Source organism: Hypoxylon trugodes, assembly GCF_022578975.1.
Source record: "Hypoxylon trugodes strain CBS 135444 unplaced genomic scaffold F4822scaffold_7, whole genome shotgun sequence".
Taxonomy (NCBI): Eukaryota; Fungi; Ascomycota; class Sordariomycetes; order Xylariales; family Hypoxylaceae; genus Hypoxylon; species Hypoxylon trugodes.
Genome location: NW_026250022.1, coordinates 1,850,434 through 1,874,131, shown reverse-complemented (window position 1 = coordinate 1,874,131; position 23,698 = coordinate 1,850,434). Strand labels below are relative to the sequence as shown.

General features: G+C 47.2%; 8 protein-coding genes across 8 annotated transcripts; 5 read left to right on the top strand and 3 right to left on the bottom strand.

Annotated features, from left to right (window-relative positions):
• Positions 1 to 47: 47 nt before the first annotated feature.
• F4822DRAFT_321800 (uncharacterized protein) lies at positions 48 to 1,261 on the top strand. Its single transcript, XM_051455478.1, has 2 exons — positions 48 to 795; positions 850 to 1,261. Exons 1-2 carry the CDS (start codon positions 559 to 561, stop codon positions 955 to 957), a joined length of 345 nt encoding a protein of 114 aa, XP_051312387.1. The 5' UTR covers positions 48 to 558; the 3' UTR covers positions 958 to 1,261.
• Positions 1,257 to 4,185, bottom strand: F4822DRAFT_444953 (uncharacterized protein). Its single transcript, XM_051463305.1, has 4 exons — positions 3,681 to 4,185; positions 3,074 to 3,615; positions 2,807 to 3,014; positions 1,257 to 2,749 (listed from the first exon to the last, which is right to left on the bottom strand). Exons 1-4 carry the CDS (start codon positions 3,798 to 3,800, stop codon positions 1,877 to 1,879), a joined length of 1,743 nt encoding a protein of 580 aa, XP_051312386.1. The 5' UTR covers positions 3,801 to 4,185; the 3' UTR covers positions 1,257 to 1,876.
• A 135-nt stretch (positions 4,186 to 4,320) lies between these two features.
• F4822DRAFT_410665 (alpha/beta-hydrolase) lies at positions 4,321 to 5,547 on the top strand. Its single transcript, XM_051458788.1, has one exon. It carries the CDS (start codon positions 4,435 to 4,437, stop codon positions 5,422 to 5,424), a length of 990 nt encoding a protein of 329 aa, XP_051312385.1. The 5' UTR covers positions 4,321 to 4,434; the 3' UTR covers positions 5,425 to 5,547.
• Positions 5,548 to 6,941, bottom strand: F4822DRAFT_410664 (ribosomal protein L1). The gene is made up of 2 exons (XM_051458787.1): positions 6,818 to 6,941; positions 5,548 to 6,762 (listed from the first exon to the last, which is right to left on the bottom strand). Exons 1-2 carry the CDS (start codon positions 6,881 to 6,883, stop codon positions 5,677 to 5,679), a joined length of 1,152 nt encoding a protein of 383 aa, XP_051312384.1. The 5' UTR covers positions 6,884 to 6,941; the 3' UTR covers positions 5,548 to 5,676.
• Positions 6,942 to 11,365: 4,424 nt separating this feature from the next.
• Positions 11,366 to 14,611, top strand: F4822DRAFT_410656 (uncharacterized protein). The gene is made up of 3 exons (XM_051458786.1): positions 11,366 to 11,792; positions 11,868 to 12,263; positions 12,318 to 14,611. The coding sequence occupies exons 1-3, from the start codon at positions 11,782 to 11,784 to the stop codon at positions 13,921 to 13,923; spliced, it is 2,013 nt and encodes a 670-aa protein (XP_051312383.1). The 5' UTR covers positions 11,366 to 11,781; the 3' UTR covers positions 13,924 to 14,611.
• A 534-nt stretch (positions 14,612 to 15,145) lies between these two features.
• F4822DRAFT_410652 (uncharacterized protein) lies at positions 15,146 to 17,970 on the top strand. The gene is made up of 3 exons (XM_051458785.1): positions 15,146 to 17,236; positions 17,292 to 17,744; positions 17,813 to 17,970. The coding sequence occupies exons 1-2, from the start codon at positions 15,761 to 15,763 to the stop codon at positions 17,316 to 17,318; spliced, it is 1,503 nt and encodes a 500-aa protein (XP_051312382.1). The 5' UTR covers positions 15,146 to 15,760; the 3' UTR covers positions 17,319 to 17,744; positions 17,813 to 17,970.
• A 203-nt stretch (positions 17,971 to 18,173) lies between these two features.
• Positions 18,174 to 18,951, top strand: F4822DRAFT_321607 (uncharacterized protein). The gene is made up of 3 exons (XM_051455475.1): positions 18,174 to 18,229; positions 18,409 to 18,588; positions 18,740 to 18,951. The coding sequence occupies exons 2-3, from the start codon at positions 18,442 to 18,444 to the stop codon at positions 18,830 to 18,832; spliced, it is 240 nt and encodes a 79-aa protein (XP_051312381.1). The 5' UTR covers positions 18,174 to 18,229; positions 18,409 to 18,441; the 3' UTR covers positions 18,833 to 18,951.
• A 574-nt stretch (positions 18,952 to 19,525) lies between these two features.
• On the bottom strand, positions 19,526 to 23,026 carry F4822DRAFT_321635 (uncharacterized protein). The gene is made up of 3 exons (XM_051455476.1): positions 22,861 to 23,026; positions 22,069 to 22,730; positions 19,526 to 21,972 (listed from the first exon to the last, which is right to left on the bottom strand). The coding sequence occupies exons 2-3, from the start codon at positions 22,685 to 22,687 to the stop codon at positions 19,772 to 19,774; spliced, it is 2,820 nt and encodes a 939-aa protein (XP_051312380.1). The 5' UTR covers positions 22,688 to 22,730; positions 22,861 to 23,026; the 3' UTR covers positions 19,526 to 19,771.
• Between the last annotated feature and the right edge of the window lie 672 nt (positions 23,027 to 23,698).

Below are 23,698 nucleotides of genomic sequence, written 5' to 3'. Positions count from 1 at the left end.
GAAAGCTCTGCAATTCATTCTTGGAGGAGAAAAATCTCACAGGGAAGGCTAGCAGTTTAAATAAAATTTCGGGTTCCGACTTGTATTATTGACATGTACCAATTACCTCTTTTAGTCCTAAATGCTAGGTACCAAGGTACTTCGGCCAAGCCACTGTCCATATTCTGGTGATACAGATATATCCTTTCATTGGTAGGACCGCACCATTCGTCGGCTTAGCTCTGTCCATAATCTTTTTGCATTTTCTGGACCAATCAATCTGTTAGCTGTGTAGTAGCTGTCCGCAGTCTTTTCCATGGTTTGTCTATAATCTTGTCCAAAATCTTGTCCAAAATCCTCTTGGTGAAAAAGCTGGATCGGCGGTAATCATTCCGACGACTTGCTGCGTTGGTATTAATTTCCTTCGCCCGGTAGAAGCACGTAAAGTGACGTCCCTACAAAGCTCGAGAATGAGTGCCAATGCGGGTGCCGATATAAATAATAGAAACCAATCCCCCATAGTAAAAGTCCCCCCAGAACACACTTCCCACCCATATCCTATAAGAAATATTACCTGGAATGTTATTGGCGGATGCGACAATCGTGGGAATCGTTAGTGTACTTATGATGTGCCTTATCCCATATATAACTTCCCTTCTACGACGAATGCGTCGCCGCAAGACACGCCTAGCACGAGAACACCAAACCATTGAGCTCGAATTGATCCCTAGAGTGAATGCCCAAGCCGCCGCGTCCGAGCCAGTCCCTAGAGCAGATGATCCGGCATTACTTGAAGGTGGGATGTCGTACTTCCTAGTAAGTTCCGGCCTACTAGCTCATCCGAAAGTCATCACGACTAACATATATTAGCAACACAGAACTGAGACTAGGACCCTCGTGGTCCGGTCTTCTTCCATGCCGACTCCTCGTCCAGACCGTAACCACTCCCTACACGAGCTCGACATGTTCCACGACTAAGTCTCAACAGGAAACCCTGCATGGTAGACGCTGGTTGAGGAACTCGTTGCGCATAGTACATAAGCTTGCTACTGTATCTGCGTATCGGTTCGAAGGGAGGGGAATGACCTATGCAACTAGATGGACTAGGAACAATTTCAGGCGATAGAGGATATATTCATGTTATAAAGTTAGGCGAAGCCCCATTGGGGATTCTTTACTGGGACTTCTCAAAGCAACATGTAGACATGTCCAGCATAAGCAATCGACTTGATTATCTATTTAAGAGTTAGCAAAGTTCATAACAATACTTCAGGATGAAGTCGGGTTATTACCTTACAACATTGCGAGATCATAGCTCTCATATGCTCACGACCTAATAATCACTCATTCCCACATGCACTCCATCCATCAACATAATGATTCACCAAGGCAAAGAGTATGAATAAAACATGAGAAAATCAATCGTATTGCCTAGCATTGACGAATCAAATACCAGTAACGCAGAAATCCACCGAAAGCGAAAACTACCTCGTAGTTCAGTAGTGCTAGACTATCTGTTTTGTGCTTGATCAACGCAAGAGCGAGAAAAATTGAAAAAAAACCTACAATGTAGCTAATGCTACGATACAAACAAAGCGAGTGCCTAAAGCTTAGGCTATTTTTTCTATGCGTCTTTTCCGGGCCTGTGTGGCCGAAATCGTAAAAGCGCCTAATGTGAAAATCCGATTCCTTTTGAGATGCCTTCACGTAGCATCAACCCTGCGCCTAAACGTCCTTTCCTTAATGCGAATTCCGAGAATGGGGTATCTTATCGATCCGTACGCCGCCAAATGCAAATGGCCGTCAAATTGAGCCGCCGATGAAACTTTTATGAAGAACTGCTGTAGTCGCAGTTTGAAAAATATGAGATAATCTCATAATTGTCCTCGGGGGAAAATCAGTAGAAGCCGCCACCGCGACGGCGGCGATCGTGGCGGTTGCGAGGAGTCCAACCATGGTCGAATCCGCCTCGGCCGTGGCCACCACGTCCATGACCGTGTCCGCGAGGACCTCTAGGACCGCGGGGTTCAGGGCGTCGATCGTCGCGTGGGTCCGGGACGGATTCTTCGACTTCCTCCTCCCATTCTTCCCATTCATCCTTGGTGTACTCGTCATACGTCTTCTTCTCCAGCACGGCTTCGTCAGTGTCGAAGAGGAATCGCGTGGTGCCTCCGTCGGCGCCCTTGGGTCCGCGCTTGATGGTACTAGTTCCAGCAGCGGAAGGCGCACTCAGTGATCCGGGTGAACCTGTCGACGGCGTAGCCGGTACAGTGGATTGACACTCTCGGCACTGGTTCAGGTAGCGAGAGAGGTGAGTGCGCTCGACGTATCGGTTGACGGAGATTTGAGTGTCGATGAATACCTGGAGGTCAAACATAGAACCGACCTTCGTGGACTTGCCATGCTGCGTGTAAAGGTCGAGTACATCGAGCATAACTTCGGCCACACACTGCTCATCTGTGTGCCAGTCAAGCGGATCGAGTGCTTGGAACTCGCGGACGAATTGATTGGTGATTAGCGCACTAAGTCGCGCAGTGACGAGAGCACATGTGTATGAGCTATGCTTTAGAGGCGCATAGGTCTTGTACATGTCAATGGACATCTTGAAGGCAATCGGAAAGAAGCTTGAGACATCCGTCGAGGTTCCAAGGACGCTCTTAATGATCTTTGTGAGAATCTTCTGGGGATATCGAACGCGGAAATCGAAGCTGATGGCTTCTACCATGTATCGCTCGATACCGATCGCAACTTTCGAAGGCTGATCAAAGATCTATATATTGACTTAGCTTATGTAAATAGAAAAGCGACATATTGACGGCAGACTAACCTTGTCATCCTGGGTGGTCGGGTGGTCCGGGTTCTTCAGGTTGTGATGAGCACACAGAACTTCACGCGACTTCTTGAGTGTGTCCTCAACTTTGCATGCGACGAAGAGGGAGGCTAAAGCGGCATCGGTATAGTTGTAATCGTGAGTAGGGTGCTCTAGGCGGAAACGGTGGTAGAAGGTGCAAGCGGTGTTGTAAGTCTTAACCGGTCTAAAAGTGAGTGTTAATTGAGACATTCCCCGAGTGAGTTGATCGGCGGGATAACTTACAGTAAGAGAGCCTCACGAGTGGAATCGATGACCTGAACACCTTGTAGGCGGTAGTTAGCCTCGCGCGCAGCATCCAAATGCTTCTCGGCGAACATGCGACGAATGTAGCACTCGCAGATGTATTGGTGGCCAACTTTGATAGTTCCTAAGTTGGGACCAACAGTAGTCACCTGAGGCTCTGCCACGCCGTTTTTCGCGGCGTGGTTCGGCGCCATCTCTTCACTATCACCCAAAGCCAGCGTGGTACTACTGCCAATAGAATCGTCTTCGTATCGTAGGTATCGATTAATCAAGTCGAAGTTGTAGACGGAAGAACTGCGTTGGTTACGGCGGGAATCGGCTACGGCCGTAGCGTATCTCTTAGGGGTAATAGTGAGGTTAGATTTGCAAGAATCATCAGAATCGTAGTCGTGATCCTGATCGTAAACACTCTGATTGGTTGAAGGAACGGGGGGCAATGAAGGCCAAACTCGCGCATTCAAACGACGAGGGTTCAAGCTATTCAAGCTCGAGCTTAAGCTCAGACCTGATTGGCGTCTCGGCTGATAGTTAATCCGATTAGTTATAAGAGAGTTGGCTGAGACGGCGGATGCAAGTTACAACTTACGTCGGCAATTTCGGTTCGGGCCGGCTCCACCCGGGAAGGCTCAACGCCGTCTTCGTCTTCTCCAAGCATTCTTGATTTCTTGGGGGAACCCCAAGGTTCCATCTCCAATTTGTCCATCATTAATTGATGGCAGAAACTTAGCAATGAAAGGTAGAAAAGAAAAAAAGGACGAGACAAGTGATTGGAAACGAAATTGAAAGCAGATGAAAAGAAACCCGCGAGAGAGAAAATAGACACAAACCGAGTTGAAATTCACTTAAGAGTCAAGTGAATTGGTAGTATGCTTGTGGCTTGTAGGTAAAGTTGGAGTATCCAGCATTCACAATGTATGGTGGATGCTGAAGAAAAGAGGAAAAAAGGAATGGAGGGAAAAGGTGAAGAAAAAAAGCAACAAGCAAATGGGAAAGATCTCGCCATAGTTTATCTTTTGCGGAGCAGGACGACATAATCATTGATTATGTCGTCTCTCTGAAGCCATCGTCGTGGCCGAGTTAGTACCTAAGCCGCATTTCGTGGGTGTTCCCGCAAGCTTAAAAGCGTACCTAAGCAGTTGGAGCTTAAGAATTTCGACCAATGAGAAGCCAGGTCTCAGCTTAAGAGCGACCAGCCCAGTTCAGTAATGAAGGTGTGGCACAGCCACTTCCCATCCTTCAACTCTTCTCTCTTCAGTTTCCCAATCCTTCATTTAAATTGCATTAAAACATCTTCAAGTTGATGATATGATACCCAGCCCATCATCGATATTCAATATAAGATGCGCGCGCCAACTAGAAAGATGACTAAACTCCCAGTATTCTTGGCCTTGGCCTCTACCTTTCATTCCGTATTAGCAACACCCACAAGCGTTAAGCCCAGCTCCGACGATGAGAACGACACACCTTTACCCGTCGTGATCTGGCACGGTCTCGGCGATACATTCTCTGCCGAAGGACTGCAGTCGGTCGGTTCGCTAGTCGAGAAGGTCAACCCAGGCACGCTCGTATACTACGTCCGCCTAGACGAAAGCCCCTCCAACGACCGCACCGCGACCTTCTACGGCAACGTGACCGAACAACTAGCCAAAGTCTGCGACGACCTAGCCGCGCACCCCATCCTCTCTACCGCGCCAGCCATCGACGCCGTAGGCTTCAGCCAAGGCGGCCAGTTCCTGCGGGGCTACGTCGAGCGCTGCAACTACCCACCCGTGCGGAGCCTAGTAACCTTCGGCAGCCAGCACAACGGCATCGTCGACTACAAGGCATGTTCAGCAGCGGACTGGCTATGCAAAGGCGCTATGGCCCTTTTGCACGGCAACACCTGGAGTTCATGGCTACAAAGCCGACTCGTCCCCGCGCAGTACTTCCGCGACCCGCAAGATCTCGATAGTTATCTCGAGCACTCGAATTTCCTCGCCGATATCAATAACGAGCGCAAGGAGAAGAACGAGACGTATGCGAAGAATATCGCGAGTTTGGAGAACTTCGTTATGTACCTTTTCGATGACGATACTACCGTTATTCCGAAGGAGACGGGTTGGTTCGAGGAAGTTAATGGGACGGAAGTTACGCCGCTGAGGGCGCGACCGATATATTCGGAAGATTGGATCGGTCTGAAGACTCTTGATCGAAAGGGCGGCCTTAAGTTCAAGACAACGCCGGGCGAGCACATGAGATTATCAGATGAAGTACTAGAAGAGGCATTCACTGAATTCTTCGGACCATACAAGGGTGCCTCAAAAGAGGTCCAGGTCCAGGACGAGTTGTAATGATAAGGCATGTTCAATAGCAGTGTACGATGTAGGATTTAATGAGCGGGTACAGCACAAGTAGCATAGGATCGGGGTTTTCAGCGGTTTAATCGAAGTCACGTTTGTTATATGCTTTTCTAAGGTACCTGTTGTTCCCACCAAACGCCGTTGATGAATGAATTGTTCTTTAAAGCCTATACTGCGTAGTAGACCCCAACTCCTGTCGTCGCATTATGCCTCGTATGTGCATCGTCGCCCCAACAACAGTTCCTAAACTTCCAAAGCCTTCTTAGCTGCCTTCTTCTGCTTCTTTAACGCTGCTTTTCGGTCTGAAATTTCCTTCTTCAACCCCGCATCGTCGTTCTCAACTGCTTTGGCAGTCTTCGCCTTCTTGCTCTTCTTTGTTACGGGCTCCGCCTCCTCTTGTTGACCCTCAAGCGACTTCCGCTTCTTGCCAATATTCGCCTTCTGTGCGGGGAGAATAGCCTTGGCCTCCTCTGACCCATCCGCTAGAACATCCTTCTGATCGAGCCACAGCTCATCAGTGAGCCAGACAGGCAGAGCCGCCGTTTCAGGGCCCTTGATGTAGATGCTGCGGATGTTCTTCCACTTCCCCGGTACAAACTTCTCAACCAACGTCTTCGCAATCACGTCGACGTTCTCAGCGATCTGCTCGGCGGTCCAATTCGCATTTCCAACACGAATCGCAGTATTCACCGTAGGCGAGAGATTAACAAGCGCAGCACCAATCGCACGCTCAATCTCACCCGCCAATTGCGGCGGTGTGCACGCATTAGGTGTATCCGCGTCCTTAGTGCGCTTCACTCGTTTTCCATCGCTCTTAGGTACACGAGCTTGTATCTCGACCGGAATAGGGCGCTTCGCAGTCGTCTTGTAGAATGTCTTGCCCAAGATCGCAGGCAATCGGTTTATAATCCTGTTATCAGCGACGAACACATCGTGCTCGCTAAACAGTTGGCGCTGCGACTCGTAGGACTTAAATTTCGCCTTCAATTTCGTGACATCGATGACTCGCGACACTCGCTTGCGCAGCTCCGCGGGGAATTCTTCGGATGCGACGAGGTTCTTATAAGCGCGCTGGGGATCGGCCGTGATTAAGCATATTTGGATCTCGGGATCGGTGTTGAGAGAGTGTGGGAGAACGATCTTGCCAGGCTTGAGTTTTCGAGAATCGGCGATGAATCGCTTTGTTGTAAGGTTCAACCAGATAGGTTTTTCTTTGGTACCTTCCTCGTCTTCGGGGTCGGCTAGAAGGTCTCGCTTTTCTGCGTTGGCGGCTTTCTCTTTTGACGCATTTTTCATGTGCGCCAGCAAGGCCTTGGAAGCCTTGAGAGTCTGCGACAAGGGTGTTAGAACGAGTCGGAAAGCATTAGATTGATTAGAGAAATACCTGATCAGGGTCTACTAGAGAGACCGCAGTCTCGCTGCGTAGAGTGACTGTTTTTGAGTTCGCCATTGTGAATATCTTCGAGTTTGTAAATTAATGAAGCTTCACTTATTTTCACTTGTAAAATCTCAAATCGATATTTTTTTCGATGTGGGGCTCGAATCTTTTTTTCTGGGCCTGGCCCAAGCGCTAGAGCTTTTTCTCTGAAAAGAGTGCTCCACTATATCTTCTGCATACCAAAACTCTCGTCAACCAATGAGCGCAAGATTTTTCACAGTGTCATTCCCTCTTTTGGATATTGCCAAATGACAAGTACCTAAGTATTTACATGAAGTGTGCAGTCCAAAGAAAAGGATCCCATTGAAGAACACCAAAATTAGGAGACCATAGGCGTGATAATTATTACATTCCAAAGGAATATCTGGGTTACTTAAAAATCACCATATTTTAGACTTAGTACGTATCTTGATAGCTACCTAGGTAGGCAGTTATGGCGTTTTCCTCTCTGCTAATCATCAAAACCACGCCATCGGTTAGGTACCTAAAAATCAGCGGTTCAGTGATGGTCAATAGTATGAAAGGCGTATGCAGTTGGGTCCACAAGCAAGTTCTATACGAATATCCTACGGACCCGAACGTCAGTTTTCAACCCTTTCAATACCGTAATCTACCATTATTAATCTAAAGTTGAAACGAATAACTAGCTAATGTTAGCATGCGTAATTGCTAGCTTAAGGTGCCTTCATGATTCTATGAAATGTTTCAGAGAACGCAATCGTACGGCACATGTAGCCCTACTACACATCCCTCCAAGGAGCCTCTTCATGCCGTTATAACGAAATGTTTCTAGCTGAATCCTACGAGGGGTATACTTGCAGCGGATGAAGCGAGCAAGCAGAGAGAGCATCGAGTGTCCGTGCTCCGGTTAGTAGCCCTATTGGATACGATACGATTGACATATCCTTGCGCAGATGGACGAGCAGGCATTGATGAGGAATCCTAGAGTAAGGCAAATGGTAGGAAGTTAAGCGTTGGTGTCAAAAGATCACACTTCTTATAAACATTGTATGTATATCCTAAGATTTTATCAGCGGGTGGTGGTTCGCTATTCAAATGCGCAAGTCCGGTAAACTTGCCTCTGTGGCAATTGTCTAGGTGCCTACTTGTAGGGCACCTACAGGGCACATTACGCCCAAGTCCGGATGTCCCTGTATTATTAGGCACTGGTCAATTGAAACACAGCAGCATGCTTAAAATCAAAAACACCTACAGCGGGTAACTATCCGCTGCGCCTCGCGGTATTCTGCGACTTCAACAAAGTCCATCACAGCGTTTCAAGACCTAGCTTCATCCACCTCGGTCATATCCGCGCAGTCGGGTCTGCCATCAGTAACATGGGATACTGCGTCTATTGTCGTGTGACCGTGCCTAGATGTTCATCCCTTGCGAGAACTTTGGACTAAGAATCCTTCCAAGCTGTTGGCGCTGATGAAATGCACTGGGAACTGCATGTCCCGGGTAGGCTTGGGGTAGTCCGGTGGCGTTCTTAGTTGATGATTGTAGTTACCCAGGTACCTAGGCTGCTACAATGTATGTCCCCTAAAGATTTTGCCTAGGCCCTATCTAATAGCGCTGCAATGGCTCTTGGGCATCCGCTATGACACTCATAGCGGTGAAGCTGCTCTTATCTATGTAAGGAGTTGATGAGTTGCCTGGTTGCCTGGTTGCCCAGCTATAGTTGACTATATTCGTAATCCAAGAATTGATGATGATATCAATCGGATAACAATCGGATCCACGGCATTAAAAGGGAGACTTGCTCAGACATTCGCTGTCGTCAGATTTTAGGCGATCACTTGCGATGAAACACGCTCAAAATCTGGGGTAAATGGGCACGTAAGGCAAAGACACCTACGTAACAGCCGTGAGGCCAAGTTTTATTCAGCGTACCGTGGTACAGTAATACCATGATGGGTTCGGGAATTTTCCAAGCACTGCTATGACTTTTATGGTCTATTTCTGCGAGATGCTAAGCACTAAAACCGCTTCGGTGTATAGGGCCTAGATCTTGGGATGCTGCATTTTAAATAGCACCGCCTCACGGGATTCAGAAAAGCCGCAATGTATCCGGATGCCGACGGAATATTCAGGACAGGGATGATGGAAGCTACTCGGGGATTTATGATCCATCGCGCGCTCTTCGAGTAGGTACCCAAGGTAAAATTTCGACGGAGCGTCCCGTTGGCTGTGTTTATACACAGATGCATAATAAGACAGGTAGGTACTGTACAAAACATAATAAAATCGACTGATAAGTAGCGAAAGAAAGTTTATCGTCGTCAAAATGATCCGAGCGCAGTGTTGAAACGTTGGTGTTGTGACAGATCCAAGTTCCATCAAGTTTCGTCGATCCGATGCTCAAACCGATCAGCGCTCGCTCGTCATCCAATCCAAAGACGGAAACATGGGATGGAATCTCGTTCATAATACATCGCAATAACTGTCACGTATCAAGCAAATCGCGATGACAATCTGTCTGTCACAATGGCAGCACTGTCAGGATGGACTGCCGGGACTAAGCAGATGATGACCAAAACGTAGACCAAGGATACCAGGGTCATTTGCTTACATAGTACTAGTGCAAATCTATCCTCGCACAAAGGATCGGATGAAGTATCCGTGTAGGTATGTGTGATACAAGCTCAACAAGATTGAGGTTGCATACAAGGTGTCACCTGTAAGAATCTGACCAACGGCATGCTGAAATTACTCATCCTTCATCCTATTCATTGGTATAAATGAATTAAAGTGAGCGCATAGCTCTACCGGGCTGCCATAATGGGCAAATCAAGCGACAAAAGCAGAGATAGAAGCAATCTCGAGGTGCGCCATACAAAACAATCGCACCGCAACAGCGCCGTAGAGTTAGAGGCTTTGCAGATGATCGTGTCACAAAAAGCTGACTATGCATCTGAGAGGGATCTGTCGACTAAAACCAACATCGTTGCTACATGACGACAAATGCAATGTAATAAGATATAGATCCAGGGTCAATGGCCGGGGTAGAAAAAAAAGACCCATCGCAACCGGAACGGACGACAGGCCTTAATCGATAGAGAGCCGCGCTCGAGATTCAATGCCCTTGTTCGTAGGTGGGTTCTGCGACCTATATGTAGTAGAGCTATATGTAATAAGGTGCTTACCTGTCTAACCATACTCGGAGTCCCTCTCAAACTTATTAGAAACGTAGGAACAGTTCGAATTCAAATGTGACATGTTGGTGCATGCTTATATGACATGAGTTTGAATCCTTTTGACCATTTCTTAAGTAATGCTCCTAGATAAACATACTCGGTTCTAACAGACGATTTTGAGAATTGCGCCTCTACTGAGGAGGCGCCAGAATCGAGAACCTTGGCCGACAGGGGTTGAAAATGCTTGTCCACCAAGTATCGTATGGTGCATTGAATCTGTTCCGTTGTCGTCGGCAATAATTTCTTTGTCTAATACCTGGATATCAGACCACATGCACCCGCCCGGTTTCCACCCCTCGAAGAAGCTTAGACCTCTTCACCGTTGACTAGAAAACAGTTGCGAACTATCAGGGTCCCTGTGATAATAAACAAGTCTGTTAGATTTCGTCTTGTGATCGCGGCCCAATAGATTGCGGCCGAATTCATCTACTATCAGTGGGCTAGAAAAATCTAGCGCCCCCAAGTCTAAGGCCCGCTGTACCCCTTTTTGATAAAACGTCCGATGGATGCTAGAGTAGATCGGTGACGTTGAGGCTTCGTCAATCCCGCCCAAATCTCGAAAGGATTAGCCGGCTCATCAAACGATGATGGGTGTCGGCTACAGACGGGGTGAGCTGAGCAACCAAAACTCGGTTCCTCTTCTTGGAAGTGTGAGAGGAAAACCCCAACTGCAAAGTGAGCAAACCGCAGCGTCCACGCCGCACTGCCTAAGCGCTTGACTTGGCGGTATTGCAAGCACTATAGCATTTCCTCTCTACCAGGGACTAGAAGCAAGCTTGACAACCTGCCAACCTGGAAATATGTTGCAGAAATATGCTGCAGTGCGACCCTAAGCTTTAATAGTTTGGTGGAGGTCAGCCGGCAGCTTGGTTGATTTTAGTTAGGTCAAGGTCGGTTATAGAAAAGCCCGCGCAAGCTTGTTTAGACGATGTTAAGCAGGGGGGCCCTCTTGTTCACACCATTTCCTGCGCCCTTATTGTGTACACAGCTACAACGAGTACAGCTAGCCGGCCGCTAAGACGGCTCGATGTTGCACTGAACTTGACGGAATATGCACGTGTGAGCGGGGGAGTTAAGAAGAACAAGGGCACGTTACAGGAGGGGAGATTGGCAGTACATGGGGTATCCATGCTAGCTCTTAAGATGGATTTCATATGGGAAACTCGTAGGAAAATCCGCCTCCTCTAACACATAGTACTGTACTTGGTACCTATTACTATGTACGCGCACATGTATCGTAGGTAGAGAGCCAGAGAGCTGGGCTTGCGTGCGGATGGTCTGTGTAAACCCCGTTTCTTTTTCGATCTTGGCTACTTGTGCGGACGGACGTACCTGCGTACGTACGAGTAAGAAGTTTCTTACGAGCTTCTTCTTTTGAACTGGTTATATGTATTCCACAACTACCCGTCGGTGCCCCCGGCCGTAATTTTAGAGCTCGTCTGTAAAGTAGGTGAGAGCCCTGGTCGGTTTAGGTGTGCCTGGTTATGTCGAAAGTGATGACAAGGCTTCCGCTTTATTATAGGTTTCGTCCGCATTGTATGAACCAAACTTTTTTGATATAGTGCGTGAGACCAAAACCCATCCTCCGAACCCCCCACCCTACCGTTACCGCTTATTATCACCTTATTATCGTGAGTAATATATGTGGTCGATGCCTTGCGCTCTTGGAGGATAGAAACTTGGAACTGTGGGTGACCGCGGGTCAACACCACGATGGAGTCACAGTGGGTGCTCTCCCAGCAAACCTCTTCCGAACGCCCTTTTCGTGCATCCGAAACACTGACTTGGATGATTCGAAGGTCTATTGCAACCGAGTGCACTAATCTCGGTAATACTATTACCACAACTAACAATATACTTAATGGCTTCGTCCGTGAGGTACGGGAAGCTCGATCCGATATAGATGGCGTTTCGCGCGAGTTGCACTCGCTGCAAAGCGTCCTGGATTTCCTGAAGGAAGATGCTGGTCTATTTCCTCCGGAGTTGGCAGAGCGGGTGCCTGCGGTCCTCGAACATTGCTATAATGTAGTGAATCAACTGGATGCAAGCATATCTACTTTGAACAGCGAAGAACTACCGAAGCAAGAGAAGAGATCACAATGGTTAGCCTCAGGAAGGAAAGAGACTGCGACGTTTAGAACCTCTCTGGAGGCGCACAAGGCCGTTCTTGGCCTTGCGCTGGATCTAGTTGGAGCGTATGTGCGATGCGATCATATGGGGAGAAGAGTGTTGCTAATGAAGATTAATAGAACTACGATTCGAGATGTCACCTCCGACGTAGAACCCAACAAGCGAAATACGATACAAAGACATCAGAATAGCGCCGACGTTATGGAAGATGTTTCGCGAATCCTAGTCGAGATGAGCCAACTGCGAATACGATTACCTAGCGAATTCGAGAAAAGAGAGGATGAATTTAGCCTTTACGAGTATATGAGCAGTTTGAAGTTATATGCCGAAAGAATTGTCAGCGACAAGGAGAATGAGCATGAGGTCGAGCAAAGTATTAAAGAACAAAGCATTAAGGAGGGTGACCAAAGCCCAGACCAGGGTGCTTTTGTAGGGGAGAACGAGTTGTTCGGGGCTTACGTGGGCAACAAACCGGACAGCGCTATCGACGTCAGCGTTGAACCCGTCTTCAAGACACTTAATGATGCGCTGGCGAAGCCTGATGACGACAATATCCCAACAATTGAAGAGTTAATGGCGCACTTTGTTGGCATACCCAGTCGAGCCCCGACTCCACCGCCGAAGGATATTAAGAGACTCGAGCAGGCTCGAAATAATATGGTCACCCCGTTCGAACCAGTCCCAGATTCGCCAACGAACCCGAACCCATATGGTGTTGTTACCGAGATTAGTTCTGAAGGTCGATCATCAGGATCGCCGCCTTCCGTGGCGAAAACTAGAGGTTTTGGGAAGTTCTTTGGACCTATTAGACATGCAATCTCAGATAACAGACCGCAAACACGATCAACAACGTCGACGACTGGAACGGATACTGTACCCGCAACTCCCATCATTCAGGCTAGTCTGGTGAGAAGAGGTAGCCATAGACTGTCGGTGTCTTTCAAGAAATTGCCAATGTGGAGTCCAGAGCTTCTCGTGAACGAACCCGAAAGTCCAAGCTCCAATGCAATTTTCGGTGTCTCACTCCAGAAGAGTATGCAGGTTGCGAAAGGAACCTCCAAGACACATCACTCGGGCAACGGAGGGTCGTCTCGACGAGATTTCCCTCTATGCATGCAGAAGTGTTGTTTCTTCCTGAAGAATGAAGGAGTAGAAGCACCAGATATCTTTGCAGAACCAGGCGACGGTTACCGGGTGCAGAAGTTAAAGGACATCTTCAGCAGTGCTCCGACATACGGTGACGATGTGAATTGGAACAACTTTGGCGTATATGATGCTGCTGATTTGATACTCCTCTTCCTTTCCCAACTCCCGAAACCCCTAATTTCAGAAACACTCGCTAAGCGATGGATCGCCCTTTCGAGACAAGCCACACTCTCGGGCTCCCACGCCCTGCGACTCGACCAGTGCATCGACTTCTGGGAAGAGGCACTCGGCGGTCTTCGGGGGCCAAGCCGTACGTTATTCAAGCTGCTGCTCAATCTATGGGCCGATGTTGCGCAGGCAGAAGAGAAGAACGATATGACAGCTGAACGCCTGGCCGGTGTTGTCATTAAGCCTCTAATGCATATCTCTTCCAGCAAATACGAAACGGATTACATGCTGTCGCTGGCCTTCCTTATTCGTAGAAGAGCAGAGTATACCGAAATGCTGAAGCACGACCAAACGCCGTCTAAACGAAATCAAGCAGCAGAAATTAAACGAATTAGCCAGGCAGCGTGGTAATTCAGCACCACACTTAATATTATTCAAACTTACCATCTTCATCACATCCCTCATTATCTATCTGTTATCTACCCCCTTACTTCCCCCTAACGGTTCACGTACGTATTCGATCGACATGGAATGTTTCGCATAGGAAGATACCCGGCGCAATTCTCATATATGAAAGTCGCCCCACCCATTTACTCTTTTTTTTCTCTGGAAGTTGATAGCAAAGTAAAGAAATCGGCCAAATTACATAATTAAAAGGCTTGAAGAAATCTTCGATCGTGGAGGTGGATTAGGCGGTGGGGACGCGTCTTCGGTCAAGTGTAACGAATTAAACACTTGAGAGGTTGGGGAGATGAATTGAATGCACACGACCGGCTGACGGCGCGAATGATGTTGACTGGTTGGCTGACAATCGGGTAACAGCACATTTTTTATATATCCTCCGTCTTGGCGAAGAGGCATTGTAATGCCGCCTTGTGGGTTTGCTGGATTTCAAACATGTTTGTCGATGATACCAGAACGAGTCATATAAGAGCTCGTTTTTTATGTAGTTTAGTTCTTTATGACCAATAGCATAGCATAACTCTAGTACGTATTGAAATATGAAATACCTATATATACGTATCTTGATTGAACGAAGGTTCGAATTGCGAATGTGTGGTGTATATAATCATTGATTCTTTATGCTTGGCAATTAAATGCGAATGATGTGTGGAAGTGGAGGAGGTGCCCATCTCGGCTAAGATCTTAAAAAGATTACCGACGTCGTCATTCAATGGGTACAATTGGGGACAGATGTCATTTGCTCCTTCTATCAATTATAGAATCTTATACTACACCAAAAACAGGACTTATACAGTTATGTATGTGTACCTTAATGCAGTACGTAAGTTGCTATTCAAGTTCATAAACTCTCATTCTTAGGCGGTGTAATCCTAAAAGTTTGGTGTCTAAATCCACTAACGCGGTTGCAATTAGGGGGCTGGTCAGCTAAATTAGCCGATTGCTCGACACTAAAAAACGCGTTGAAGCAGGTTCTTCTCAGATATGCAATTTGATGCAATGGGATGAAGCAACTGCGACTTTAGTTGGTGGTAATTTAGCTTAGCTAAAGAGGAGAAATCGCGTTCCAAACGCCTAGAAGTCGCGCTAAAGTGGGGCCACCATTGAAACGTGACAGTGCTTAAAAAGATCTCTAGCACCAAATCCCAGCCACAAGGTCGTCGCGCCTACTGCCTTACCAGCTATTCTTTTCCCCACCAAGGTCACCAAGGTCGGACCAAGTGTACATGGCCAGTTCTTGAAACCTTAAATAAAAGAAAGAATCACTTTTGTGTGGCTACATCACTTTATTTTTCCTGCAAACAAAGTCCGTCGCAACTTCTCTATTGTCAATCGTTCCATCTACCAGCCACAAAAGTTAGAAAGTTTGCTCTTGTACAAAAAGACGCTTGGACTTTCGTCGGGTCATATGCATGGTATGCACTTAAACATACCGTGTAGGTGGACGGAAGGTGGAGAAAGAGAGGGGAAGATCTAGCTAAAAAAAGAGCGTGTAGTGAACGCGCACCGCGAAGGTCCGACTGAGAGACGCGCACTTAGGAAAGAACCCACACTGCACATAACTTTACTATTTGTGCTGTGCAGGGCATACAATCTGTCTGTGATACTTTCACAATTACAGAGCCTGCCAATTTTCTTATTCTCTCAATTCATTTCAACCCTTTTCTCAATCCCTCCTTCTAAACTATCCAATCCATTATTACAATCTCTCAACCCTTTCCTATCATTTCATTTCCATTTACTACATCTTCCCTCTCTACATGTACAATTAGTCTCTCATTCTATCATGTCTTCACCCGTTAAGAAGATGGACGGTAAGACTTCAGAGGAGCCTACGCTACCTCCTGCATTTGCCTCTTCGTCAAGCATTCTCGGCGTAAAGCGACCTGCGTCGTCTCTATTGCCTCCCTTTGAACCACTATCGTCCTCTCCTGGATGTCCGAGGCCATTAAAGCAGGCTCGACTCGGAACGCTCAATGCGAGCGCGTTCCACAAGTATCCGACGCCCGTTCCTACATCGAGCACGGGTATCCTGTCATCGTCTCCCCCACGCGTTCAAGCTTCCCGGCCTGAAGTTGAGCGTCCACAGACTGCCGCGTCCGAGCGAGCTCCCCTATCTGCCGTACCATCTGTCCAACTTAGCGAGAACGGCGATATATTATTAATGGGTCGATCAAGCAATTCTTCCCATTACCATCTTTCGAGCAACAACCATGTTTCTCGTGTGCATGTAAAGGCACGATATATCCCAGCTGCTGATCCATTCGAACCGAATAGAATCGAAATTATCTGCAATGGTTGGAATGGGTTGAAAATTCATTGCCAGGGCCGAACATGGGAATTGGCCAAAGGGGATACCTTCACCTCAGAAACAGAGGAGGCGGTGATCATGATAGACGTCCAGGACGCCAGGGTTCTGGTCCATTGGCCAACGCGAACGAGACGTGAATCTATTACCAATTTGTCTGACTCGTCATGGGACGATTCACCACGCCCTCGACGTCATAATGGTCCTGCATCGGACTTCTTGCAATCAAGCCCTCTGCGACGACAGGCACGCATAAGGTCGCCTGAATCTCCATCGCCTAACAATAATGCGTCTGTAAGCCCAAGTGATGCTCTGTTAAACAACGACCCGAATGAGGCTATTCAAATTTATGAGGATGGTAGCGAAGAGCCGTCGGGACCTTCGGCTGCGGATGTATCATTTGCGCAAACCGAGATTACCAACAGCTTCTCTAGTGATCTGAGTGACCCCGAAGACGATCCGGACGAGGAAAACGATCCCTTCGTTCATTCTTTCGGGCCTTTCGGAGCCAACCTTTCGGGTCGTCTGGCAGCCGTAACTGCACGATCTCCCGAGCAGCCTTCTCGTAGCCTTTCAGGACCTACCACAACCCAGCACTCAGCAGAGCCAGAGGAGGCTATCAACGCTAGTATCGACATCGCCGCAATCAGGAACCACGTCGTTAACCAGTTGGCATACTCTCGATTAGCGAGCAACCCGCTAACGGCGATAATGAATAACCTCCCAGCCGAAGAGAAGAAGGATCTCACCAAGGTCCAATTGCGTGGTCTCATCGAATCAACAGCCTGCATTGGCGTTATCACTCGTCAAGGAAAGGACGCAGCTGGCAAGCCACTCGAGAGCGAATACTATTACGTTCCTGAGCATGATACCGATGACGACCGACGTCATACCGTGACGGATGGCTTGAGGAAGCCTAGCTTAAGGGCTTGCAGGAAGCAACATAAGGTATTACTCCTCATAGTCATCATTTTAAGAGTAAAAATACTAATATGGACATTAGCAATACTACTGGAAGCGCCCAAAGACTCCATAGTTACCCAAGCAGCTGACTGCACTCCCCGAGTTTGGATTTCTGAGCCTGCGGCATCGCCCTAGTTATTATCAAACCGGGTGATATACCTCATGGAAAATAGGCACATTTCCGCTGCCCCATGATTTTCGGTGTCGGCGGTCGGCGATGGTATTTGCATTATTGCTAGTTCTTTCGCATAGCAGATGGCGTTGGTTGGTTGGTTTTATTTGATTGCTTCAATTTTTGACTGGAGTTTATGGTGTGCTGTTGCTTTCATGATATCCCGCTGCATCATCCAGAGGTGGAGAGTCGTGGAGGAGAGCGTGGAAATTCACCTGCTTCATATCATCGCTGATTGTTCTGACGATAGAAGCCATTAGAGGAGAGGTGAAATTATACAAAAGTTATATATGCCGAACCCTCCTTTATAAAAGGATAATGACAATTCTATCCTCAAATCATAATTAGTTTGGTTCTAGTCATGATGAATATCTAGTACTAGGAGTTGAACGTACTTAGGTGTGAAGTTGCGATAAAAATAAATGTTGTAAATGCGCATTTGGTGATGTCAAAGTTAACGTGATTGAGAAAGGCGATGACGGTGTGAGAAATTTATGGGGGGTTTGCCACGGCGATAAGGAGCTTATCGGACAGGAGCTACCCCGCATTCTTGCTTAAGCTCATGTTGCTCGCTGTAAGTCCTTTCTCCTTTTTCCATTATCGCCATCACATCGATCCATTTTTATGCAGCTTATCCTGCTAAAAATGCGCAAAATGCACCGCTGAGGCTACCAGTCTGCCGGCGCTGCAAGACGAAACCTGGTGATCTGCACCGCAATGTCGTATGCTTCATCGCGATCTAGAACGACCCTCTTTTCAAAAACGAACATTCCAGGCTAGATATCTGGGTGTTGCTCTGGGTTGATACCTAGGCAGGTAATTACATATGATAACATGCAGGCCTTAGTTTCCTTTTGTCTTCTATAAAACGCCCTGATGGTCCACGGAACTCTAGGCTCTTTCTCGTATTTCAATCAAGTATATTCCATCGAATTAACTTATACCAACTCCTACATTTTGGAAATCAGACAATATCTGACTCAAACAAAAGAAATTACCATACCAATATATTATAACTTTCATCATGGCAACTAGCACTATTCGAATTGACGTTGCCAACCTTCCCGCTTCTACTCCGCAGGGTCCTACAAGCCCTCAGCATGAGAAGGAAGCCGCTCGTGCTATAAGTCGTACTGATAGCTGGAAACCATCTATTGGACGAAAGCAAAGCGTAAGTTGATCACCCCTTCTTAATATCCCATCCCTTAAATAACATTAGCTTCTCTTCCCTTCTTTCCTTTACCTCCAAATACCACAATTTTTAGGCAAGAGGAATAGGTACACGAACTTTACTAACTCGAGTTCTGCTTTCCCCCCACTAGTACCACCGGGAAGACCGCAAACATGCACTACAGATGCAGATGAGTGGCGTCCAGGACATCCAAGAAGGTCCGGGCTTCACCGAGCGCAAGTAAACCGCCTGTCTGTCTATCAACCTACAACTATGGATTTCTCAAACAACTTAACATTTGAGACCCAATCTTCACTCACTCTCTCACTCATGAACAAACGTTTCAACTTTTAAGCAACAAAATATACAAAAACCAACCTAGGGGTCTGAAAGCTAGGTACATTTCTTTGAGGTTGGTAGCGTTTCGGGGTGTGCATTAGAGCAGACACATGCTGCATTTCAGTGGTGCTATTAGCTAGCTTTAGCGGGCAAACATGGAAAATATCGGAAGACACGGGAAGAAGGAAGGCTGGAAAATGGTGGACATACAGTGGGAGTACATTGACCTACTGTTACGAATAATATCCTGCATACGTACACATATGATAATATTCCGAGGAGGTACAAAAAGACACGATAACTCCTCATTCACGAGTTGAAATTGAGTAACAAATTCATAAAATTGGCTCATATCGCCTGATAATCTTCTTAGGTTTGGGTGATTATATTTGATTAGTTGGGTTGAATTAGTTCTAATATTTAGTCACGAGCTTGCCACGCCCATCTTATTTACGAATTCTAATTAGACCAAAATCAATTAGTTCTTATAGGTAGTAGGTAAGTGATATCGAATTCATGTGGGCTTAGAATCTTCATAATACATGTAGAATGGGGTGTGAGCGCTTAAACCTCAAGAGCAAGCTGCACTGTACAGGGCGAAGAAGGGGGTAGTGATGATATGCGTAATAACCAAAATATTCCTACAACAAAGCAGAGAGTTTCAACGGTTGGAAAACCCGACGCCTTGAGGTATCCTCCGAGCCCATAATCCCATTACAAGAACCTAGCACAATGCCCACAATGTAAGATCGTACAAGCCCGATACTCCTATACAACGTAACTCATTCGTGCGTGGACAACATTGTAAAATGACCGTCTGCGATAACCATAACCACGCCCAAAATCAAAACCCGGTAGGTCCCCGACCATCAGCTCCGCCAGTTATGAAATATTCGCTAACAACGCCAAGTGCATATGAGATTCCAGCGACCCAAGCACCACCAATCAGCGCGCGCTTCCCGAGGCTTTTCTTCGATCGCTCTCGAGCCTCCTCGGGCGTCGACTTAGGGCCGCTGAAAACAGGTTCTTCCCTTCTAACATCAATGTTGGAGCGGAAAGGTGGTGCTGGGTTCTCTTCGACTTGTGGCATGTCATAATTGACGAATCCCGTTGGCGAAACAAATGCCGCTGCATTAGGTAGCGCCGTTGGTTTGCCCATCATATCGATGGGGTTGACTGCGGTCGTTTTATTTTGATGCGGTACTTTCCCAGGTCGGACATGGCGGAAGACCAAGACGTCTCCACCACCGGATACAATCTCGAAGCCCTCAGCTTGCAGGGGCGCAAAATGTGGGAAGAATTTGGTTGGGTTTGACAACCGAAGTAATACCTCGGCTGGTGATAATGGAGAAGCTTGATCAGGTACAACTGACGTCGTCTCGGCAGTGTTAATCTTTTGCATGGTTGGATCATAGGCTAAGATCCTATATACCGTCGGTTCGGGGATGTGGCTTGATTCGGTCTTCGAATCTGGTTCGAGCGATGAAAGCGGTGGCCGGCCGTCTACTTCAGGGTCTCTGTGGTAAAATGAATCGAACTGATGAACGCTCTGCATATCGTCCTGTGTTAATGAATAATCCGGGGCTACTTCCCTTTCTTCGTTTCCATACGTCTTGGCGAATGTTGGCGGTATGTGCTCTCCGTCGCATTCTTTAGTATATGAAGTTTCTAAGCCTTGGGGTTCTCTGGAGTACGGGTCAACTTCGGCCTCTGTTCTAGAGTGGTGATTAAAAGTACTTTTCGTAGGCTCTGGATCATGCCGGTGGAGGGCTGGTTCCAACTTTGGTTCAGCCTGCTGCCTATCCAGGCTAGTTTCCAATTGCGCAGAATTCGTAGACTCGGAAAGTCGATCAGAGTATTCCTTCTCAGCTGCCTGGATGTGCGCAGTTCGTTCACTAGGGGCATTTGATTCTAACTCTACCTCGGATTCAGGATTTGCATTCGAAGTTCGAGGCGTCCATGATTCTGAGAAGTCTTCCGGGAAATCGCGAGCATAGTTACCGGTCAATTTGCTTTGAGCCGTTCGGCCGTCACTATCTTGGGTTGTGAGGTGTGGCTTTTGGACGTTAGAACTAGCTGACGATGGGGAAAATGAATTCGAATCCGAATCCGAATTTGTGGAATAAGGTGTATCATCGAGATCCAAGTTTCGAAGCCTATTAGCGATGCTGGAGCTAGGACTTTCAATTGGGTCTATGATTGGCTCCGACGGTACTGTCGCATCGAATTCTTTAAGACTTTCCGCAACAATGTCTCGTTCGGGGGTTTCGTTGTTTTCGAGCTCCTGATATTTGAACTTCCTATAGTTTTCTAGGTCTCCATATTGCTGGAAGGGTTGCTCCTCCGCGAAGGAATCATTGAGGTCAGCCGTTTTGTACTTGTCCAAATCTTCATACTTGGGTATCGAGTCATCCACGGGTTTACCGTTATCATCATAATGCTTATACTTGTCGAGATCATCATACTTCGGGGATGACTCGTCTTTCTTCGCAGCTTCCTGGTATTTGTATGGCCCGTACTGACCTAGATCCTCATATTGTTCCGTTTGGCTCTCGACTTTTGTATCTTCATCGTACGTGTAGGTGTTATACCTTTGCATTTCTGCAGGGTCCTGGGGTGCTTCTGGTGCAGCATCTTGTGCTTCGCTAGCCCCGTATGTTTTGTACTTATCTAAGTCCTTATACTCCTTAGTTGGGTCGTGGACTTGCTCGTTAAGCTCGTCGAGTTCGCCGCGTTGATATTCCTGGTATCTGCGAGAGTCATCATACTGTTCGTCTGACTCCTCGGGAGGGAGATGGTTAAGGGCGTACTCTTCACTCTCCATGATAGGGTGTCTGGGAGGCGCTGTGTTATCTCCAGATGTCGATAATCCGTCATAAGTATGGTCAGCGCCGTTAACCAACGCGTCGTCGATACTGACTTGACCATATTCTTTGAGCTCCGAAGGGGGAGGCGGTCCATCGGAATGGATGGGGCCTGTGTTCTCTTCAGCCTTGGGAGGTTTGAGGGTGCTAAACTGGGCCCTATATGTCTTAAACGATTCGGCTGAGGGTGACGTTATATCCTCGGTTAGGTCGTTTGTTCTTGGAACCTTACGGTTCGTAATGGGATCGATGATGTAATCATCAATAGGTGGCATACCGGCAGCTTGTTTACGTTGGACATCTGAATGTGTTTCTGTACTTGCTGACTCTGTTGTGCGTCTATTAGACCGGGTTATGTTCCATGGGGTTCGGTGGGCCCAAGATCTTTTCCACATACTATGGTCAAGTCGAGACGGATTGTGATCCCCATAACTACTCATCCAGGCGAAACGGCGATGGTGTGACCATGGCCTTCTCATAAACTCAGATGCCGCATCTCGAGCACTTTGGCTTTGTCTATACCGAGCGTCCAGTTCGTCTTGGTTAACAAAACGTGAACCACATGTCGCCCGAGTCGGGTTCCAGTACTTGCGAAGCATATGCTTTAGAACAACTCTTGGATGGCCGTCGAGGGAACGTTGGTCCCATGACAACCTCCTATTGATTGATGCAACATATTTATGTTTAAGCATATGATGGCGGCGTCTTAGTTCTCTTTGGAACTCGGGGTCTACATAGGAATACCACAAGCCAAAGCGAAAGAATGTACGGGTTTGTTGGGTGTGGCCTAACTTCAACAAAGAGGCGCTCGTGGGTCGTGAGGCAGTACGTGCCATGGCCATGGTCTGAAGAGACCTGGGCTTAGAGATGGGTTGGCAAACGGCGTGGGTTAACATGTTGATTGAGTTGTAGACAACGAGCGCATCCTTCACCGTTCACCTACAGAAAGGACAAAGTGATTAGCAATGATCGTGAGTAGGTGAGAATGAAAGTAGAGTGAATTTCATGGATGTTGCCACCATTCATGAGCTGATGCAATGGGGTGTCTGCCTAGAATAATGGTACTTACATAGAACCAACAGTTCAATCATGAATATAATTTCGAAATCATCTGCTGGCTAGAGAAGATAGGTTTTATAACTTACCTACCTATCTCGGCCGAGGCTTTTGGGTATGAAAGAGAAAGGAAATGGATGTGAGAAGGTTGAACTTGGAAGCGGGGAGCTTCGGAACTTGTTGATTTGAAGCGGGAGTTATTCGCTAAGGTTGAGCTGGGGTCCCCTCAAGCACAGTGTTATTATAAGTGAGTTATTCTATTAAGTTGCTAGATACATGTACTCTCGAAACAAAGTACAGTTACACTTGGGTGTAAGCAATGAGACTAAGTCGTAATTAAGGTATAAGGTACAGTTGGAGCTTGAGTTATTAGGGAAAAGGTGGAGAGAATGATGCGGAGAAGGGGAAGCTTCCAAGGTTCTTTAGCTGTATCAAGCGCCGTGCATGTAATACTGTGTAAACTTAGTGAAGTCAGAGCAGCGGGGGGATTCGCGGGGAAGGAATGTTACGCCTCATTGGTCCCAAATCAAAGCGAGCTACCATACATGCCCAGGTGGGTGTCTGTTAGTGCTTTTCAAGTACATTGACGTACATACATATTCGTGCATCATGCGCTGATTTGTTATTTCTATTCTGTGTTGTGAGAGTATTGCTTGGGTTGAGGTAGGTAGGGAGTTAGGAATAACAGAGGAATATCCGACTTCCCCTCATAACTTTCGATGTATAGACTAAGTCAGTTTCAATCCCTTTTCTTTGTTGAGTGAATGAAAGTAATAAATGTGGAAAACTTCGGCCTAATCCGGAACGAGAAAGTACCTAGATACATAAATGCACGGACCATTCCGGTTGAG

Bases quoted from the DNA above. Each gene is read 5' to 3' on its own strand.
- F4822DRAFT_321800 (XM_051455478.1), top strand. From the start codon at position 559: ATGTTATTGGCGGATGCGACAATCGTGGGAATCGTTAGTGTACTTATG. The intron at 796-849 runs GTAAGTTCCGGC...AACATATATTAG, and splicing joins GTGGGATGTCGTACTTCCTA to CAACACAGAACTGAGACTAG.
- F4822DRAFT_444953 (XM_051463305.1), bottom strand. From the start codon at position 3,800: ATGATGGACAAATTGGAGATGGAACCTTGGGGTTCCCCCAAGAAATCA. The intron at 3,616-3,680 runs GTAAGTTGTAAC...ATTAACTATCAG, and splicing joins CCCGAACCGAAATTGCCGAC to CCGAGACGCCAATCAGGTCT. The intron at 2,750-2,806 runs GTTAGTCTGCCG...GTCAATATATAG, and splicing joins CGACCACCCAGGATGACAAG to ATCTTTGATCAGCCTTCGAA.
- F4822DRAFT_410665 (XM_051458788.1), top strand. From the start codon at position 4,435: ATGCGCGCGCCAACTAGAAAGATGACTAAACTCCCAGTATTCTTGGCC.
- F4822DRAFT_410664 (XM_051458787.1), bottom strand. From the start codon at position 6,883: ATGGCGAACTCAAAAACAGTCACTCTACGCAGCGAGACTGCGGTCTCT. The intron at 6,763-6,817 runs GTATTTCTCTAA...CCCTTGTCGCAG, and splicing joins CTCTAGTAGACCCTGATCAG to ACTCTCAAGGCTTCCAAGGC.
- F4822DRAFT_410656 (XM_051458786.1), top strand. The intron at 12,264-12,317 runs GTATGTGCGATG...GAAGATTAATAG, and splicing joins GCGCTGGATCTAGTTGGAGC to AACTACGATTCGAGATGTCA.
- F4822DRAFT_410652 (XM_051458785.1), top strand. From the start codon at position 15,761: ATGTCTTCACCCGTTAAGAAGATGGACGGTAAGACTTCAGAGGAGCCT. The intron at 17,237-17,291 runs CTCCTCATAGTC...CATTAGCAATAC, and splicing joins GGAAGCAACATAAGGTATTA to TACTGGAAGCGCCCAAAGAC.
- F4822DRAFT_321607 (XM_051455475.1), top strand. From the start codon at position 18,442: ATGGCAACTAGCACTATTCGAATTGACGTTGCCAACCTTCCCGCTTCT. The intron at 18,589-18,739 runs GTAAGTTGATCA...TCCCCCCACTAG, and splicing joins CTATTGGACGAAAGCAAAGC to TACCACCGGGAAGACCGCAA.
- F4822DRAFT_321635 (XM_051455476.1), bottom strand. From the start codon at position 22,687: ATGTTAACCCACGCCGTTTGCCAACCCATCTCTAAGCCCAGGTCTCTT. The intron at 21,973-22,068 runs GTATGCCACCTA...CGTCACCCTCAG, and splicing joins CCAACGTAAACAAGCTGCCG to CCGAATCGTTTAAGACATAT.